The 20329-nt window shown below is 39.7% G+C and overlaps 1 protein-coding gene across 3 annotated transcripts in view; it reads right to left on the bottom strand.

The window, feature by feature from the left end:
• LOC150088207 (uncharacterized) overlaps positions 1-20329 on the bottom strand; it is a 376069-nt gene that overhangs the window by 69183 nt on the left and 286557 nt on the right. For all 3 annotated transcript variants that reach the window (XM_090369384.1, XM_090369385.1, XM_090369386.1), the window contains 2 exons: positions 5936-6087; positions 656-1280 (listed from right to left, as the gene is read on the bottom strand). In XM_090369384.1, coding sequence (XP_090225510.1) covers positions 656-1280; positions 5936-6087 — 777 coding nt within the window. The remainder of the gene's footprint in view (positions 1-655; positions 1281-5935; positions 6088-20329) is intronic.

The raw sequence follows: 20329 nt of genomic DNA on the forward strand, positions 1-20329 counted from the left end.
TTTCTATAAATACTTCCATTGGTACTGTTCTTCTAAATTTCCTTCTATAATTCACACTCTCTCTTTCTAAGCAGCCCAAACACATGACACAACCAGTCAACATCCTTTTACTATCCAACTTCAAACTCAGAGAACCAACTTTTCTTCTTTCTCATTCACACATTCAACACAGTTTTCTGGAACAACCTTCCTTCCTACGTATTTCCTGAAAATTACAATCTACAGAAGTTCAAGTCTAACCTATGTACGTAATATCAACGAATATTTTCTTTCATCTTCTCAGCCTACAACCCATGCATGGTAGTAAGTATTATAGGTTCTAATAACTCATGTTTTCACAAGAAAAAAAAAAAAAAAAACTATGTGAAACTATAAAAGACTCAATTCCAAAAAAAATGAAAAAGGAACAGGCAAGTAAAAATTTCATGATCATTACCGAAATCAGTGTTGAAAACTACTAGAATTACCCACAATTGTTGCTGCTGAAACAAAACTCTTTTACAATGCAATCAGCCATATAGAGAATAAGGTAATAAAAGTATTAGTTCAAATAAAAGTTAGTGACAGTTCCTTTCCTTACATTATAATTTTTAATTTTTCTATTTTTAATATATAAAATACTAATAATTTATATAATTTATAATTAATAAATTACTTATTAAAAGCTGATGTGTCACTGGCATTTCTTCTATGATGACTATGCTGACTAAGCGTTGGAGAAGGTGGTGGTGTTACAGATATCACTGTATGGGTTGGCTGGTCAACTTTTCCAGATGGTTCTACTGTCAGAGTAGAAACTGTTGCATCTTCCAGTTTAGTAAGTGATGGCAAAGATATAAAAGGCACAGGAGACTGTGTACATGAGTCAGTTTCATCACATTCACTTTCACCTATAAAATTATCAGAATAACCAGAAGGAACATATACTGCTTCCACTGATGAGATTACATTTTGTACAGTTAGCTGGTCTGATAAATGAGTAGAAGATTGAGAAGGTGTTGCTACTGCAGACACCGGTGCAGAAGTTGAACACAAAGGTGGTGGTGAAGGAATCAAAAGAGGGTGACTTGTTGCCACAGAGCCAACAGAAGGACTGGGTACTGTTGAGCTGGATGGAGCAGGAAAGTTAACAGAATAGGAAGTTGGTGTTACATTAGAAGTTAACTCTCGAGTTTGTTGAGCAGCAGTATTGAGAAACTGTTGAGAAGAGGAACTTGGAGTAATTGGAGAAGGCGTATGAGATGCAGCAACAGCAGGCTGAAGAAGACTTACATTTATATCTAAAAAGGAATTAATAATCTTTATTAAATATAATTTTATAATTAAGCAGAGTGCATGACAGTCTAAAAAACAAAATTCATTTGTCATGTGTCTAGCATTTCTGGGCAAGAAACTAGTGACATTCAGAGTGATATTTTTTATTCACAGAATCATTACAAAAATTTCTAATTAGGTAACTAAGTATATGAAATTCTACTCATGTCTACAATTCTACAATGTAGAGAGGAAAAAAACATTCATTACAAAACAGAACTACCATATTGGCATTTTTTTTTTTTTTTTTCCCTGCAGTGGAAAATAATAAAAAAAAATTTAAGAGAAATTTTAAGCTCACAACAGAATAAGAGGTTGTTTCGGTTTTAATAGCGCATCAGCAACTAGAGCTATAATGTGCCAAAACAATGGCCCATACAAGATAACAATACAGAATAAGAGGATAGCACATATTAGCATTAGTAGAGGCATGTGATGCAAGAAAGCAAGTTTAACATAGCAAAGTCAAAAAAAAAAAAGTACCATTTTACCCATTGATTTATTCCAAATGTTTGTCTAGTTCTTGAATTTATTTAAGCTGTCAACTCCCACAAGACAGACGGAAGTTTGTTCCAGCAATTAACAACCCACTGGTGAAAGATAAATTTCCACACATCTATTCAACAACTGTCTTTCTTCAATTTGAATTTATGCCCCCTCAGGCAAGTAATTTGGACAAGAATTCCATAAGCATTGAGCTTGCTCAAACCATTCAAGGCATTATACACTTCAATCAGATCACCTTGCAGGTGCTTAGTCTCCAGACAAGAACATAGTTACCTAATTTGCAGATAAAGGAACCACTAGGTGGCAGTGATCACAGTGTGCTGAAGTGGGATTTACTCAAAGAGGTAACTACCGTCAGGGGTAAAGGAAAGGGTTTTTGCTTCCGTAAAGGGGAGTACAGTGGTCTCAGACAGTTTTTAAATTCTGTACAGTGGGATCAACTGACGATGTTACAAACAGTAAATTCTAAGTGGGAAGCATTCAAAGAATTAATCGTGGAAGCTACTAGACTTTATATACCGATTAAGAAATATCGTTCAAGGTTTAGGCCTAAATGGTTATCAAATGAACTAATGAGACTCGTGACAGAGAAGAAAAATGCTTGGGATGCATATAAATTATCAGGTGACGCAGAAGCCTGTGGCAGATATAAGCTAGTCTGTAATCAGGTCACAAAGGAGGTTCGGCAGGCGAAGGCGGATTACGAGAAATCTTTGGCAAAAGATGCTAAGAAAAACAGCAAGGATTTCTTTACTTATATAAACTCTAAAAGGAAGGGGATGAATATGATTGGTCCACTTGACATCGATGGTTCGACTGTTGATGATCCTGCTCAGATAGCAAACAAACTGAATGAGTATTTTGCATCTACATTCACACGTGAGGAATTATTACAATTTGAAAATGGAAGAAGATTATCAAATTGTAGCAGTGTGCTTAATGATTTTGTAATAACTGAGAGCAAAGTGGAGGAGAAATAGTTGAAGTTAAACATAAGAAAGGCACCTGGGGTGGATGGGATCTATCCAGTTATTTTAAAGGAGGTGGCAAAGCAACTAAGCAAACCCTTAGCCATAATTATGAGAGCATCCTTGGACTCAGGGGAGGTTCCCACGGACTGGAGATGTGCAAATGTGTCCCCAATTCACAAAGGTGGATCGAAGGGTGACACGAATAATTACAGACCAGTTAGTTTAACTTCTGTTCCGGGTAAAATAATGGAGTCGCTGGTTAAAGATGCATTGCAGGATCATCTAGACAAGACTGCAGCAATAATTCAAACACAGCATGGGTTTGTTAAGGGAAAGTCTTGTCTGACAAATTTGATTGGTTATTATGATGTGGTCACAAAGGAACTGGATGCAAAAAATAATTTTGATATCATATACTTGGATTTCAGGAAAGCTTTTGACACTGTTGCGCATGGAAGACTACTGTACAAATTGGAGCAGAATGGTATTAAGGGTAAGTTGCTACAATGGATAAAAGGATGGTTAGGTGGGAGAAGACAGAGGGTGGTAATCAATGGGTGCTGCTCTTCGTGGGCTAATGTTATTAGTGGAGTCCCACAGGGTTCGGTGTTGGGTCCACTGTTGTTTTGTGTATTTATCAATGATATTGATGAAGGTATATCAGGCTTAATGTCGAAGTGTGCAGATGACACAAAGGTTGGCAGGGTTGTTAATGACAGTAATGGCAGTGTGCTACTGCAACAGGATCTAGATAATTTGGGCAGATGGGCTAAGAAGTGGCAACTGAAGTTCAACCTTGACAAATGCAAAGTACTGCATATGGGTAGAAGTAACCCCAGAGAAACGTACCAACTGTGTGGTACTACACTTAAGGTGGTAGAAAATGAAAAAGACCTGGGAGTAATTGTGCAGTCAGATATGAAGTTTTCTGAGCAGTGCAGACAGGCTGCTAGGGCGGGTCATGGGGTTTTGTCAATGATATATAGGAATTTTGCTAGCAGGAAAAGGAGGTGATTGTCCCTCTGTATAAGGCAATGGTCAGGCCACGCCTTGAGTACTGCGTACAGGTCTGGAGGCCTCATTTTAGGAAGGATGTAGATTTGCTTGAGCGTGTACAGAGAAGAGCAACACGATTGGTGAGGGGAATGAAGGGATTCTCTTACCAAGAGAGGCTTAAGTTCTGCAAATTGCAGTGGCTGGAGACTAGGCACCTGCGCGGTGATCTGACTGAGGTCTATAAGGCCTTGAATGGGTTGAGCACGCTGAATTCTGATGGGATCCTTCCACTTGTTCAGATTACCAACCTACGGGGACATAAGTTCAAATTAAGAAAGGACAGATGTAGAATAGATGTGCGGAAATTTGTCTTTAGCCAGCGGGTGGTTAATTGCTGGAACAAACTTCCATCTGTCGTTGTAGAAGTTGATAGGTTAAATAAATTTAAGGAGGAACTGGACAGGCATTTGGAGGGAATGGTGTGATTTTTTTTTTTTTTTTTTTTTGGCTGATGCTGCATAAGCTCCTACACTTGCTTTCTTGCATCATGTGCCACTACTACTACTACATCTTCACCAACTCACTTTCCCTCGAAAATTTAAAATATCCTGTGGCACCCCAGGGTGCCATAGTGCACAGCTTGGAAACTGCGAGGGATAAACTAATTACATCACAGGTAACCTGAAATATAAACCTAACTTATGCTGACCGAGTAAAACAACTAATGTTTTAAAAATGACAAGTAAATATGGAAAATACACATTAACCCAAAATTTCTGTAAGTTGAGATCCTTTCCTAAGTGAATTTATATAATATAAGAAGTGTGTCTGAATAATAATATCAAGATTTCGGCCTAAATGGATGCCAGACGAACTAATAAAACTCGTGGCAGAGTAGAAAAATGCATGGGATGCATATAAATTATCAGGTGACACAGAAGCCTATGGTAGATATAAGCTAGTCTGTAAACAAGTCACAAAGGAGGTTAGGCACGCGAAGGCAAATCATGAAAAACCTTTGGAAATAGATGCAATGGCTTCTTTACTTATATAAACTCTAGAAGGAAGGGGATTAATCAGGTTGGTTTATTTGATATTGATGATCCTGCTCAGATAGCTGACAAACTGAATGAGTATTTTGCATCTACTTTCACACACAAGGAATTCTGTAGGGAAGTAGAGGATAGAAGCGTATTAAACTCCAACAGGGAGCTAAATGATTTGTAATAACTGAGAGCAAATTGGAGGAGAAATTGTTGAAGTTAAACATATGAAATGCACCTGGGGTGGATGGAACCTTTCCAGTTATATTAAAGGAGGTCGCAAAAAAAGTAAGCAAACCCTTAGCCATAATTATGAGAGAATTGGACTCAGGGGAGGTCCACGGACTGGAGATGTACAAATGTATCCTCAATTCACAAAGGGGGATAAAAGGATGACACGAGTAATTACAGACCTATTAGTTTAACTTATATACAGGGAAAAATAATAGAGTCACTGGTTAAAGAAGCTTTGCAGGATCATCCAGACAAGACTGCAGTAATAATTCAGACACAGCATGGGTTTGCTAAGGGGAAGTCTTGTGTGACCAATCTGATTGGATACTATGATGTGGTCACAAAGGAACTGGATGAAAAAAATAATTTTGATATCATATACTTGGATTTCAGGAAAGCCTTTGTTGCTGTTGTGCATAGAAAACTACTCTACAAATTGGAGAAGTATGGTATGGTATTAAGGGCAAGTTTCTTCAATGGATAAAAGGGTGGCTGAGTGGGAGAAGGAAGAGAGTAATCAATGGAAGCTGCTCTTCGTGGATGTTATTAGTTATTAGTGGAATCCCCCTAGGTTTTGGTGTTGGGCCCACTGTTGTTGTTTTGTATATTTATCAATGATATTGATGAAGGTATATTAGGCTTAATGTCCAAGTATGCAGATGATACAAAGATTGGTAGGGTTCTTAATGACAGTAATGGCAGTGTGCCATTAGTTAACGGCAGTGTGCTACTGTTGGGGAGATTGGCTGAGAAGTGGCAACTGAAGTTTAACATTGACAAATACAGAGTACTGCATATGCTTGTACTGTATGGCAAATATCAAAACTCTTCATTAAAAACAATTGTATTAAAAAAACAAAATTATCTCACCATGAGGAGTAGTTGGAGTGGGTCGCTTTCCAGGAGTCAAATTTGCTTGTGGTAAGAGTGTTAATCCTCCCACAGTGGGTGGTGCCTGAGATCCTTTTGGTCTCTGTCGTGGGGCTACTGAAGTACCTTCTACGACTGTAGTTATAGCAGGCCTACACAGATACCAATTTTGCACGTTTAGATTATAAATGTATCTACATTTACAGATTTTCTGAACACTACATATGAAATCTTATCAAAATCTATTCATCTTAAAATAATAATAAAAAAAAATTTAAAACAAACTGTTTAAAGTATACAGCACAAAACCAAAAAACTTCATTAAATACATTTATAGGGTAATTATAACATTTCTACCTATTTTTAAAATGCTGCTGATGAAGAACAAAATCACAAAAAACATTTATTCAAATTATGTTTATTAGAGAACAATACAATATGATATCCTGCACTAGTTTTGTTTTAATTAAACAATTGCTGGGGGAAGTATAAGCAAAAGAGTAAAGACTTCACTCAAATATATATGAAGTATATTAATAACAGCTGTTCAGAAATGGTGCTCAGCTGAAAGAGGAAGGAAACAACACCGAATCCTAAAACAAACCATTAAAGGTTGTCAACAAAAACTTATACCAACAGAGAGTGTAGTGAAAGGCTAATTAGTGATACAGCAACAGCTGATATCACAGTGCACCAGTTTAAGCCACGAAGCAGTGAAACCGATATGTAGAGGGGATGGCTGATTTAAGAAAATTCATGGCATGAGAAAATTAGTGTTTCATTATTTTCTGTAGCATTCCTGTCTAGTTTGTTTAGATGCATTTTAAAGCATTTGGCTGACTGTCTTTAAAAAGGCAAAAAACAGTGATGCTGTCTCTGCTACTTATAATTTCTTTGAGGACACAAGATACTGTACTTGCTTTCTACAGTATAATGCAAGGGCAAGCCACTACTGGACTGCCAAAAATGAATGGACTCTCAAATCCCCCACAATCAAGTGAAGCACTTAGTCAGCTTATGCTATCACCTTAACTGAATACCGTTAACCCTTATTACATACACTGAGTGGACACTTTATTGGTACACCTACCTAATAGTTGTCAGGTCCCTCTTAAGCCCTCAGAATAGGCTGGATCATGGCATGAACTCAATGAGGTGTTGAAAGCATGCTGCTGGTCCACAATGACTTGATTGCTTTCCATAGTTGTTGCAAATTGGACAGTTGTGAACCTGTAATCTGAACTCCTTCCACCTCATTCCACAGATGCTCAAGTGGACTGAGATCTGGTGATTGGGGAGGCCATTACAGTAAGGCTGAAGTCACCCTCATGTTCATGGAATCAGTTCTGGTCTTATGACATAGTGCATTATAATGTTGGAAGAATCCATTTACAGATGGATACATTTCAGCCATTAAAGGATGTGCTTGGTCTCAAAACAACTTCTAGATAACCTGTGGCATCCAAATGTTGTTCCACTGGCAATTACAGCCCAACGTCCATCATGAAAATACTCCCCACACCATTATACTTCCACATCAGCCTACAATGTTGACACCTGGCAGTGTGATCCAATGCAGCCATGAATAATGGTGTTTTTGCCTTATTCTACCCCACTGTGAAACAGCAGTAAGCAGGACTCGTCAGATCAGATATTTTTCTAATCCTCAACTCTCCACTGTTGGTGTTCTTGAGCCCACTGTAACCACGCATTGTTTTCTGCTGAAATGCACAACTTGTCGTACAAGGTACAACAAATTGTGCATTCAGAAATGCCTCTTTGGTTAGCACCGTACTGTGTTTTTACTTGACTGACTGACTAGCCTTTCTGGCACTAACACAAGTCTTGTCAGCCTCTGGTATCTGCTGGCATCAATGAGCTGCTTCTAACCACAGGATCATTGCTTATTGGATGTTATGTAGTCACTGAACAAATCTGGATAAACCTAGCACAGTAATACATGAAAACACCAACAGGGTTGCAGTTTCCAAAAAATCTTTTGTCTTGCCCATTCTTGCAATGAATTGCATATATCATTCTTCTCTTTCTTGGTGATTTCCTTCAACTTTTGATGCTTGTTCTCTCTATCTCTCTCAGGGTAACTAGAAAAAAAATTTTTTTTTTTTTTTTGGCTGGTGCAGCAAAAGCCTCAGACTTCCTTGCACCATACAGCTAATAATAATAATAATAATATCCAATGTCCTACAAATCTCCACACCTGCTTTATATCATATGGCATTAACACATGATGCTGTTACTGAAGGAGTGCTCCATTTCATTAGTGTGTGTGTGTGTGTGTGTGTCAATATCTGTTTTTTAGATATAAAATTCATAATCCAAAAACAGACTGAACATATATATATATATATATATATATACACACAGTATATATAGTATTTCACCATTGTACAAATCTATTGCACTGATCTTTGTGATCTATCATTCTTTCGCGGCATGGATTTGTGTGGCATTCGAAATGTAGTGGTTCCCTGACCATTATGGCCTCGTGGTCCACTGACAAGATGGAGCATAATGGTCAGTCTTTTCTATTCAATTCGATATTATAGTATGTTCTACTTTTTTTTTCTATTTACTTAATTTCTGTATTGTTGGCTGGTTACATTTACATATAGTGATATTTCACGTTTCGGAAACTGGTGCTTATCAAGAGAGGCTCTGCTAAATTTAAATAAATAAATAAATAAATCTTTATTGTGAAGTAGAGTTACAGCACAATATCCCATCACGGCGACGAGCGCCAGCGGTTCACATATAGCAGTTAGAGAAAAGATAAGTACGGCATACAACTACAAAAGGCTACAAAATACCGATCACAAATGCAAAATAAACACAGCATTAAAACACAGAGCTAAACACAAATACAGAAAACAAATACAACTTGGGAATATATCAGGGTTCAAGGGCTTTGATAAAGTTGTCTGTCCTTGTTACTTATTATGCTGTCAATGTCGGCGTCCACACAGTTGAAGGCAGCGAGCATCTGCTTGGGAAGAAATCTCAATGAGTACAAGCCTGTTGTGGTGAGCCACAAGTGCTGGTACTGACCTTAGGCTTGGCTGTGGAATCCTCCAAGAGCACACATTCCAAATATTTGGAGATGATATCTGGCCTGTGATGAGTTTGGCTGTGAACACCAGCCTCTTTTCCACGATCAGGAACTTCATCCTCGGGATGTCGAGTGCTTGTGGTAGCGGGAGGTAGACGAAGCTTGTTATTAGCTCATTTCAGTAACCAGTATTCAGCGGTGTATACTTCAAGCGGGTTTGTAGGTGCAGCAGAGGCCCATATTTCTGCACCATAAGAGAATGGCAGGGCGGACAGTGCAGGTGATGAACCTTTTAACAATGAGAGGATGTCGGACATGTAGCAGCTGCTGCTTTGAGATTCACCGTAGACGAGAAAATTTGGTATTGATTTTGTCGATCTGGTTGACAAAGGACATCTTTTGGTCAAACAGAACGCCAAGGTCTGTGTACGAGGGTACGTTTGGTATTCGTACCCCTGTGAGTGAAACGTTGAGCACTGTTGGCATGGGTTTAAGGGAGAATACAACCTGAGCAGACTTCAGTGGGTTGATTTTTAGATTGAAGTTTGCCAGGTACAATTCTAGATCCTTAAGTTGGAAATTGATCCTGTTGCTGAGTTGAACGGGGTTATTGCCAGGGTTAATTTGAGTCAGCAGTTTGAGGTCATCGGCATAGCATAGGAGACCATTCATTGAGGCAATAATGGGCATGATGATAGCCGTGAACAGGACACCAGATAAGACACCCCCCCCCTGTGGTACTCCTGTGACATTACTGCTGGAGTACCTCCCTGTGGTACTCCAGCAGTAATGTCACAGGATAGGGTGTGTTGTTGCCGATGGAGAATAAGTATTGTGACAAAGAAGAGATTCCAAAAAGCACAGCATATCACCTTGAATGCAAAATTTCTCCTTAAGTAGGAGGAGCAAGGCCAGGATCGACACATCATCAAAGGCTGTGCTTATGTCGAGATATGTGTTTGCTAGCTCAGCTCTTTGTTCGAATGCTGAGAGGATGTGTTCAGTGGTGGCTGCCAAGTTAGTGATTGATGATTTTCCTGCAATGGCTTAGTGGATTTCAGGTGGTTTCGTCTGGAGGATTTGGTGAGTAATTGTGGGTAGCAAAACCTTTTCAAGAGTTTTTAACAGACAAGGGTCTGAACTGGCTGACATTTGTGGCAAATTGGTTTTTAGGGATGGGGTACACTCTGTACTTATTCCATTGGGGTGGGAAAATAATGCTCAGCGAGGCATCTGTTGTAGATCGAGAGAAGAGGGTCTATGATGAATTTGCCTTTAATTTACACTCTTATTTTCTAAATTATTTAATGTTTCTCCAACAGTACTCTACTCTTAGTTTTGCATGTTAAATTCTTAGCTCTACTGGTTTGCCACGCTACTGGTATACTTTCATTTATTTTTATTGAAACATAATATTACAGTTTTATATATAGTGGTATATAGAAAGTGTAAAGTAGAAGATTGTTACTATTGAACCTGCGGTATACATGAGAAGTGAACTAGAAGAAATGAATAAGAAATGCAGTGATATACGATAGGATAAAGTGACAAAATAAAATAGGATAAGGTGACTAAAATAATATGGAGTTAAAATAAGCCCACGCTGTAGTGTTACTCACAATTTCAATGTCTTCGTCAGTGGTCATCCACCGAAATTATGAGAAAGACAGCAATGCTCCTGCTTCTGTTTTCGACATGTTCTGTACATTATTGAACATGTGTTATGGATGATTCTGAATTTTACGGTAAGAATGGGACCTAATAAGTTATGCCAATAATTATAAGTAGTAAGTAAATAGTGGAGAGGGACTGGAGTAAACAAGAAGATAATAATAGTTATTATGGATCAGGGGCACCGCTTAAGCAAGCAAACAAACTGAAGCAAGAGCATCGCAGCCTTTCTCATAATTTTGGTGGATGACCTCTGACAAAGATATTGAAATTGTGATTAACACCACAGTGTGATCTTATTTTACCTCCATATTATTTTAGTTGCCTTATCCTATCTTATTTTGTCACTTTATCCTATCGTGTATCACTACATTTCTCGTGTATACCGAGGTTCAACAGTAACAAACTTCTACTCCACACTTTCTATGTACCACTATTTATACATTATGGTTGTAGGGTATGTTTGCTTAAGCAGTGTCCCTGATCCATAATACCTATTATTTGCTCTTCCTGTTTACTCCACTCACTCTCCACTATTTACTTACTATATACACTGCCCTACCATTAATATCCAGAAACCCCTCCATGGATGGGGAAACATGTCCTATGCATGCAACACATCACAGAACCTGCTATCAATATGCACACTGGGCTTCCAACAGACAACTGCAAAAGTAGGCATGTAAGATGACCTGTTCAACAGAATTAACAGACTTGCAACGTGCAATGATAATAGGATGCCACATAAGCAAGCATTCTGCAAAAGACATCACAGTCGCTCTGGGGATCCCTAGGTCAACGGTTAGTGATGTCATATACAAATGGAAGAGAAATGGGACTGAATCTGCCAAAAAACGGCCTGTTAAACCCTGAAAACTAACAGAACGGGACAACAGATTTCTGCGAAGAACTGTGAGTGCAAATCGTAATTTGCCATTGTCTCAAGTCACACAAACCCTCTGTGAGAGTATTGGGGCTAATGTCAGCACCTAGTACAATACAAAGGATACTCCCTGATATGGGTTACAATGGTCGTGCAGCTGTTCACAAGCCATTAATTATATCAACAAATGCTAGACGTCAATTAACCTGGTGTAAGGAGCACGAATTCTGGACTTTAGAGTAGAAAACAGTCCTATGGACAGATGAATCACGGTTCACACTCTACCAGTCTGATGTGGCGAATGCCAGGGGAACAGTTCCTTCCTGAATGTATCCTCCCAACAATGAAGTTTGGTGGAGGCAGTGTCATGGTATGGGGCTCCTTTCGTGGTTTGGCTTGGGCCCATTAGTCATTATTGACAAAACCGTGAATGCCGTGCAATACCGGGACCTCGTGGACTATTATGCAGCATTATGGCAATACTTTTGGGGGGAGGATACCTTTATCAGCAAGACAATGTGCCATGCCATACTGCCCGGGTCGTAACAGAGTGGTTTGAGGACATGGGTGTGGAAAAGTTGGATTGGCCAGCCCAGAGTGCTGATCTGAACCCTATCGAGCATCTTTGGGATGTATTGGATAGTTAGGTGCATACACATCGAGATCGCTCAAAGAACCAAGGTCGAACTGGTGGCTGCATTAAAGACTGAGTGGAGGAACGTATCACCTGACATTTATAAAAATTCCAGTTGAGAATATTCCACAAAGATTGCAGGCTGTCTTAAAAGCAAAAGGTTTCAGCATAAAATATTAGCTCTTTTTTGTCCAAAGGCAGGCATCTGGATATTAATGGTAGAGCTGTGTGTGTGTGTGTGTGTGTGTGTGTGTGTGTGTGTGTGTGTGTGTGTGTGTGTGTGTGTGTGTGTGTGTGTGCATACACAGGGTGTCTCAAAAATATTGGTACAAACATTTAGGGGAGGTAGGTAACATCTAAAGGAATTTGAATCGCATATAGAACCCATAACCGAAAACGTCACGGTAAAGTAGTAGCAGAGGCACAAGAAGCAGAAATGACACAAGACAGTAATTAGTGGCAAACATTTATTTGACATAATATTAACAATGCAGTATGAAATGGACGCATTTCATGATGTTACAACAGATGCTCCAAGGTTCCACCATGAGACACGATGCATGCGTGACACCGACGCAGCATGGATTGGCAGACACAGTCGAACACACCTGGAGTTTCTTTGACAGTAGCAGCAGTGCAGACGAGTCTTGCCATGAGATCCATTTCTGTCTCCACAGGCGATTCATACACGACAGATTTGAGGCCCCCCACAGAAAGAAATCAAGGCTCAATAAATCAGGTGAGCGTGGGGGTCAGGCAATGGATCCACCACAGCCAATCCATCGACGCCCAAAACGCCTGTTCAAATGGTCACGAACACACCTTCCATAATGGGCAGGCGCCCCGTCATGTTGAAACCAAATATTGTCTCACATTTGCTGGAACATCGTCAAGTAACCCTGGTAGAACTTGTTCAAGAAAGATCCGATATTTAGCGGAGTTCATGCAGGATGGTAACAGGTATGGGCCGACTAAGCAGTGACCGACCATACCTGCTCACACATTTATTGCAAAGCGATGTTGTGCCGCACACCGTGTGGGTTGTCGTGAGTCCACACATGAGCATTGTGCTGATTGAATAAGCCTTCCCGAGTGAAATAAGCCTCATCTGTGAACAAAACATAGGCTGGAAAATTCAAGTCTTGACCACTTTCTTGGAGAAACCACTGCGCAAAAGCCACACGTGCAGGATGATCTTGGGGGTGCAGTAACTGAACCCTTTGGAGATGAAAGGGGTGTAAGGAATCGTCATGCCAGACACGCTGTACACTGCAACGAGTGTACAGCGTGTAACACGTGCTGTTGCCTCTCCTAAGGCAGAGGCAACGGCATGTGTGCTGGTAGTAGGATTATTCTGGACGGCATTCAACACACTTTCTTCCATGGCGAGAGTTTGCGTCAAACGTGGTCTGCCCACACTACTCCTGTTACCTCTAAATGACCCATAATTGCACAAATTTTGATGCACACGCGCAAACAAACGGTGGTCCGGTACATGTCTGCCTGGGAAGTGTTTTCCATAAATTCGTTGAGCGGCTTGTCCATTACCCTCTGCTAATCCATACACTAGGTGCATGTCTGCCAGCTCACAGTTCATATATCGATGCATGCTCTTTGTGCGGTGACTACTGCTTGAACGAGTAAACCAGAAATTTTCCCTCTCGTGAACTGATGAACAGCGCCGTATACCGACTTACGGTGATGTTTCCGGTTATGGGTTCCTATGCGATTCACATTCCTTTAGATGTTACCTACCTCCCCTAAACATTTGTACCAATATTTTTGAGACACCCTGTGTGTGTGTGTCTCAATGTAATACATCAGCACGTGATTGACCGGCATAATTTGCATATGTAAAATAATAAATTCTGGAACTTGCTACCTAATCCCCTCTCATTTATCTTATAATTTGAAACAATATCTGCTATATATTAGTATTATCTATCACACTCCCCATGCACCAAATGGGCTGTTATCAATCAGTAATGTTACAATATGATTCAGCGTAGAACACAAGCCGACCAGATGGTAGCATTGCCACCTGAAATTTTAAATCATTCTTTTAGTGGTATATGTGCTAATAATAAAAGACAATCAGATTGCCCAGCCTATCAAGTTACTTATTTATAAATTATATAATACATCCAAATAATGACATGTTCATTATTTTAAAATTTAACTTCAGCAGTAGACAGCATGTATTTAATAGTATGATCTGATGTCTATTTAAAGATGATTTCAGAATGCAGTTCTGGAATGTTTCCCCCCCACTAAAATAGCCCTGCGCATGTGTGTGTGTGTGTGTGTGTGTGTGTGTGTGTGTGTGTGTGTGTGTGTGCCTGCGTGTGTGTGCAACTCCTGGTCTGCATTTTGATGTTTTTTTTTTTTTTTTTAAATCAAATATACTTTTCTGAATACTGAAATTAATATCAGCTCTAATAATAAGTATAGCATAAGAGTGTGGAATTTACTGATATTGTATATAAATAAAACTCTGGGATTATAATATGACAGAACATGAATATAACAGTAGAACAAATGAAAATATTTTGTAGTTATTCGTATTCAGATCAACATAAGATAGATAATATGTGGCATACTGGTTGGTTCCACTTTTGGCTAACCTTTCAGTGGTCTCAGTATATGGGGAAACTACTGTCAAACCAGATGGAACCCCAACCCTGTGTTGGGCAGACTGTAAATAACATCCTAGACAGCATTATTCAAGTCCAAAACTGGGGATCATTTCCCCACCCAGCTGAACATTATAAAAGAAAACACTGAATATGACAATGCCAATATTGAACCTCTGTTTACTATATAAGACTTAGAAATAGCATTATCTAAAACCAAAAACAATAAATGCCCAGGTTTTGACCTTTTAGAGGTTGAGATTATCAAAAAATTAGTGGAAATAGCACCAGACAAATTAATAGCACTATATAATGACTGTATGACAGAAGGTATAGTCCCAAAAATATGGAAAAAAACTGTATTAAAATTAATTCTCAAAAACCCAGAGAAACCCCCTACTGATTCTAAATCATACAGACCAACAGCCCTACTCCCTGTACTAGGGAAATATACGAAAGACTAATATATAGAAGATTAGCTCAATACTACACAGAAGCAGGTTTACATTCCAACAATCAGTATGGTTTTGTGCAGGGCAACTCTACAGAGGATGCCATGCACCACCTACTGACAACAGTTAAAAACTCAGAGGAGAAATATATGCTGGCAATCTCTATCGACTTTGCTGGGGCATTTGATTCACTCTGGTGGCTTAGTGTCCTTGAGAGACTCTGCCAGGCAAATCCCCACAAAACCTATATAAGATAATAAACAGCTACCTTACAGACAGAAGTGTCTCAGTGCGCACAAGGTTCCAGGAATTGACACGCCCTGTGAATAAAGGCTGCCCGCAGGGTTCAATCCTTGGCCCTTTCTTCTGGAACACTGTTCTGGACGAATTTTTGGCCTTGGATCTGGGCCCTTGTGGAAAGCCTGGCCTTTGCAGATTACATGGTTTTCCTTGTAAAAGGTAACATGCAAGTGGTTGTAGAGCAAAGATCAAATTCCGCCCTCTTGCAGCTGCAGGAGTGGGCACAGATGCACATGCTCAAAATATCGCCCAAGAAAACCAAACAAATACTTCTAAAAGGCAATTTGGACATAAGACGTCCACAAATTAAAATTAACACTACTATAAAAATAGTTACAGAACTAAAATACCTTTGAGTGGTCTTTAACTAAATTAACTTTTTATCCTCATTTGACCTACTTAACAAAAAAAGTGAGAAATTATACAGGTATGATTGCCAGGATCAGTCGATCAGACTGGGGGCTCAAAAGAAAGATTCTGGCAATCATATACCGTGCAATGTTACTACCTGTTATCGCCTATGGAGCCGGTGCGTGGTTCACCCACTCGACCATAGTAAGAAACAGGAATAAATTAGAATCGATAAAAAGGGCAATACTTCTCACCATTACCAGAGCATGTCACACAGTGAGCACACCTGCACTACAGTTGCTGGCCAGAGTTCTCCCACTTTATCTGGAAGTAGCCAAAAGAGGCTTGTATTATAGACTTAAAAAGGGCATACCCACAGAATTTCTGGGGATAGCCCTTGATACAGCCAGTACCTTCAATGTGAAAGAAAAAGAATAGCCACAAAGCTCTGGGAGCAGGAAATCAGAGGCCTAGTTACCAAAAGGTTTCTGCCACAGGTGGCAATGGTCAGCCCAAAGCCGCCTAAAGTGGTATGCCCTGGACTTTTTATAACATTCATATTGACAGGTCACAGCTCCCTAAAGGCAAAATTAACCTCCTTTTAGGGCTGACTGATGACCCAAATTGCACCTGTGGCAAGAGTGAAGACAGGGCACACATTCTATATGAATGTATAATTCATGACATCCCCAGAACACAGCTAATAGCACAGATTGGCCCCCTTCCAAGGGGAAAAGAACATCTATTCATTATAGAAGAAGAAAATTATAAAGCCTTTACAACCTTCACACAGAAAGTATTCGAAATGCACAGAATTATCCAAAGAATGGCAATTCAGCCCCCAGCAAATAATCAATAGTTAAAATTGCCCACATCTCCCACCAAATACAGACGATGACCTAATAACTGTTAGGACAGCACAATTCTGTGCCCTGACATGACAAAACCGGATTGACCTGGGTACCCCATAGGACTACCCTGCCATGAGTAGGAACCTGGAGCCCCCACACCAAATAATTAACCATTTGGGGGAAGAAGATGTACAGGCAGCCAGGGAAACAGATTAGCTGAAAAATTATCAGTAAGCTGGTAGCAAGGGGATGCAATGTAGAATGAAAGACAGAATCAATAGGCTGGTCACTGAATGAAAGAGTGAATTAGGAATTATGGTAAAAGGGAATAAATGTCAGTCTTGGTGAAAGAAAGATGGACCCAACACGAGGAGAAGAGTGAATGAGTGTTATGGTGAATGGGAATGAGTGGAAGAGCAAGTGTAATTGGCTGAAAGAATACAAAGCTAATAATAACTTACACCAGTTTTAATACCCAGGGGCTCACATCTGGTGAGTATGGACTTGGCACACCCAGGGTCCTGAGCTGGATATCATCATTCTTCTCTATCTTGGTGATTTCCTTCTACTTCTCTCTCTCTCTCAGGGTAACTCGGGAATTTTTTTTGGCAGGTGCAGCATAAGCCTCAGGCTTCCTTGCACCATATAGCAAATAATAATAATAATAATAATAATATATGCTAACAAACAAACATTTACTAACAACACTATGACTGCATTCTCCCCTGGCCTGCAAAAAACTTGTGGTTAGGCCTGCACCATAACAGAAGAATAATAGTAAGTTGAGATGCCCAGAGAGTGCAATGCAAAAAGCAAGAGTCGAACAAATGAAATGAAAGCCAGAAGAATGAATGAGAGTAAGTATATGAGAAAAAGAACACAAACCATAAATGTTAAAGTTAAGTTCACACTAACCCTAGTTTTAATCTTTTATATTCTTTCTTATTTAGCTTAATTATTAAGCATTAGTATTTAAATTACATTACACACCATTGCTTTCCCCCATGGTGTGTGAGAAAGAGATGAATGAGTGAAAAAAAAAAATTATATATATAACCATATAAATTAGAATAAGGATTAAAATAAAAAATATGCTGTACCCTCCTTTTTATTTTTTATTATGATATATTCCGTTTTCCAACTATTTCAACATTATTTAAATATATGTATAATTACATATATATATCTTCTTCAAGAGGAGTGTTTCCATTTACAATGGGTTTCCTCAGCCTACAAGTTATTTCTTGTTAGGAATTTTTTCCCTCCATAAAGTGCGGTTCAAGGTATCTTGGTTGGTTAAGCCTCGGGCTGTCATGCACTCCCGTACTCCATCCATCCATGTCCTCCTAGGTCTTCCTCTTCTCCTTCTTCCAGGAGGTATCCATTCTAGGATAGTCTTTGGATATCTATTTTCTTGCATCCGTTTTACATGTTAGATGCTTTTCTTTGATGGTGTCAATAATAGTCTTTTTCACCTCCATTTTTTCCCTTATGTCTTCATTCGGTTTTCTGTCTCTTCTAGAAGTTCCTGCTGAGCGTCTCCAAAAATCCATTTCTGTGGAGAGCAATTTGTTTTCCGCTTGCCTATTCAATGTCCAGGTTTCCGCTCCATACAATAGAAGACTTTGTACAATCGTTTGAAATATAAGTTTCTTTGTTTTATTTAGGATATTTTTGCTCCACAGAACAGAGTTTAACATGCCGATAGCCTTTCTGCCGTCTGTAATTCTCTTATTGATCTCTGCTTGGGATGATCCATCACTTTGTAAGATAGATATATATATATATATACATATATATACACACAGGGTGTTTCAGTTAAACGTTTCAGAACTTCTAAGAGGGGTAGGGTACATCCTGACAACTCGAAATCATATAGCAATGTGGGGTCGGAAATGCTTTCCTGAAGCGGTGTTGTACACAGAAGCACCATAAAGAAAAGAGACCGTAAGTGAGAAATCGTTTTAAAAATACATGAAAAGAAGCAAAAGGTACATGGATTAAAGTAAGTGTTCGAAGTTTCTTCCACGGGCTACAATGCACGCCTCACATCTCCGACGCATGGACATCCGAACATTCTGGAATACTCCAGGCGAATTTCTTCGGCAGCTACTGCGATTCTTGCAACCAGATCCTCAGCATTGTCAACAGGGGTGTCATAAACTAGCGATTTCATATGACCCCAGAAATAAAAATGAAGACATGATAGGTCGGGTGACCGAGCAGGCCAACGCACGGGACCACCACGTCCGATCCACTGTTGACCAAATGTGACATCCAGGTAGTTACGAACATCTCCACTATAATGGGCAGGGGCTCCATCGTGTTGAAACCACATTGTCTGTTGCGTCGATGCAGAAATCTGTTCATCTCTCAAAAGTTGTCACCCGACCTATCATGTCTTGATTTTTATTTCTGGGGTCATATGAAATTGCTAGTTTATGACACCCCTGTTGACAATGCTGAGGAGCTGGTTGCAAGAATCGCAGTAGCTGCCGAAGAAATTCGAAATTCGCCTGGAGTATTCCAGAATGTTCGGATGTCCATGCGTCGGAGATGTGAGGCGTGCATTGTAGCCCGTGGAAGAAACTTCGAACACTTACTTTAATCCATGTACCTTTTGCTTCTTTTCATTTATTATTAAAACGATTTCTCACTTACGGTCTCTTTTCTTTATGGTGCTTCTGTGTACAACACCGCTTCAGGAAAACATTTCCGACCCCACATTGCTATATGATTTCGAGTTGTCAGGATGTACCCTACCCCTCTTAGAAGTTCTGAAACGTTTAACTGAAACACCCTGTATATATATATATATATACAGGGTGTTTCAGTATATATAAAAACACCCTGTATATATATATATACAGGGTGTTTTTATATATATATAAAACAGCTGAAAAAAATATATTATAAACTATAAGAAAAGAAAAAGTATAAAAATAGAATGAGAGTAGAGCGAGAATGAAGTAAATGTGTGTCTCCCCCACCCACCCCGCCTGGTGGGTTCCCAACTGCCAGCTAACATATTCCACAGCCAGAGGATGGTTAGTTTGACCTTCCTACCAGATTCGACAAAATATGGACCCGACAACCATCACCGATGAAGACTTACTGTAGCTTTGCTCCCAAGATACAATTTGGCGATCTGAACTGGGTACTCTAATCCGGTTCCCTTTAAAACCCCATCCCCAGGCAGGGGAGGGAGGAGATGGGTCTCTGTCTCCTCCTCCCCCACACTTTGCCTGGTGGGGCTTGTCCCCACTGACCTCTTTGGGGATGCCTGCTCTATTGTCCCCCCCCCAGTCTCCCCCATCCTAACTAAACAACTGAGTACACCCCTAACAATGCTGCCAAATTCTAATCAGCGTCAAAAAATTCAACCACTTTCTCGTAAAACTCTTTCGGCCTTTCCAAATTCTAGTGTTCACTCACCCCCCTTTTTTGTTTATAGGCCTTGCCACTGAAATCCTCAGAAAATAGGTGGCAGGACCTGCAAGAGTAATTAAATAATCTACTGGGTGCCTGACCTGCCTCCTTGTGGCAAAGTGT

This window comes from Mastigoproctus giganteus, chromosome 3 (assembly GCF_048544385.1).
Source record: "Mastigoproctus giganteus isolate SK-2022 chromosome 3, ASM4854438v1, whole genome shotgun sequence".
NCBI lineage: Eukaryota > Metazoa > Arthropoda > Arachnida > Uropygi > Thelyphonidae > Mastigoproctus > Mastigoproctus giganteus.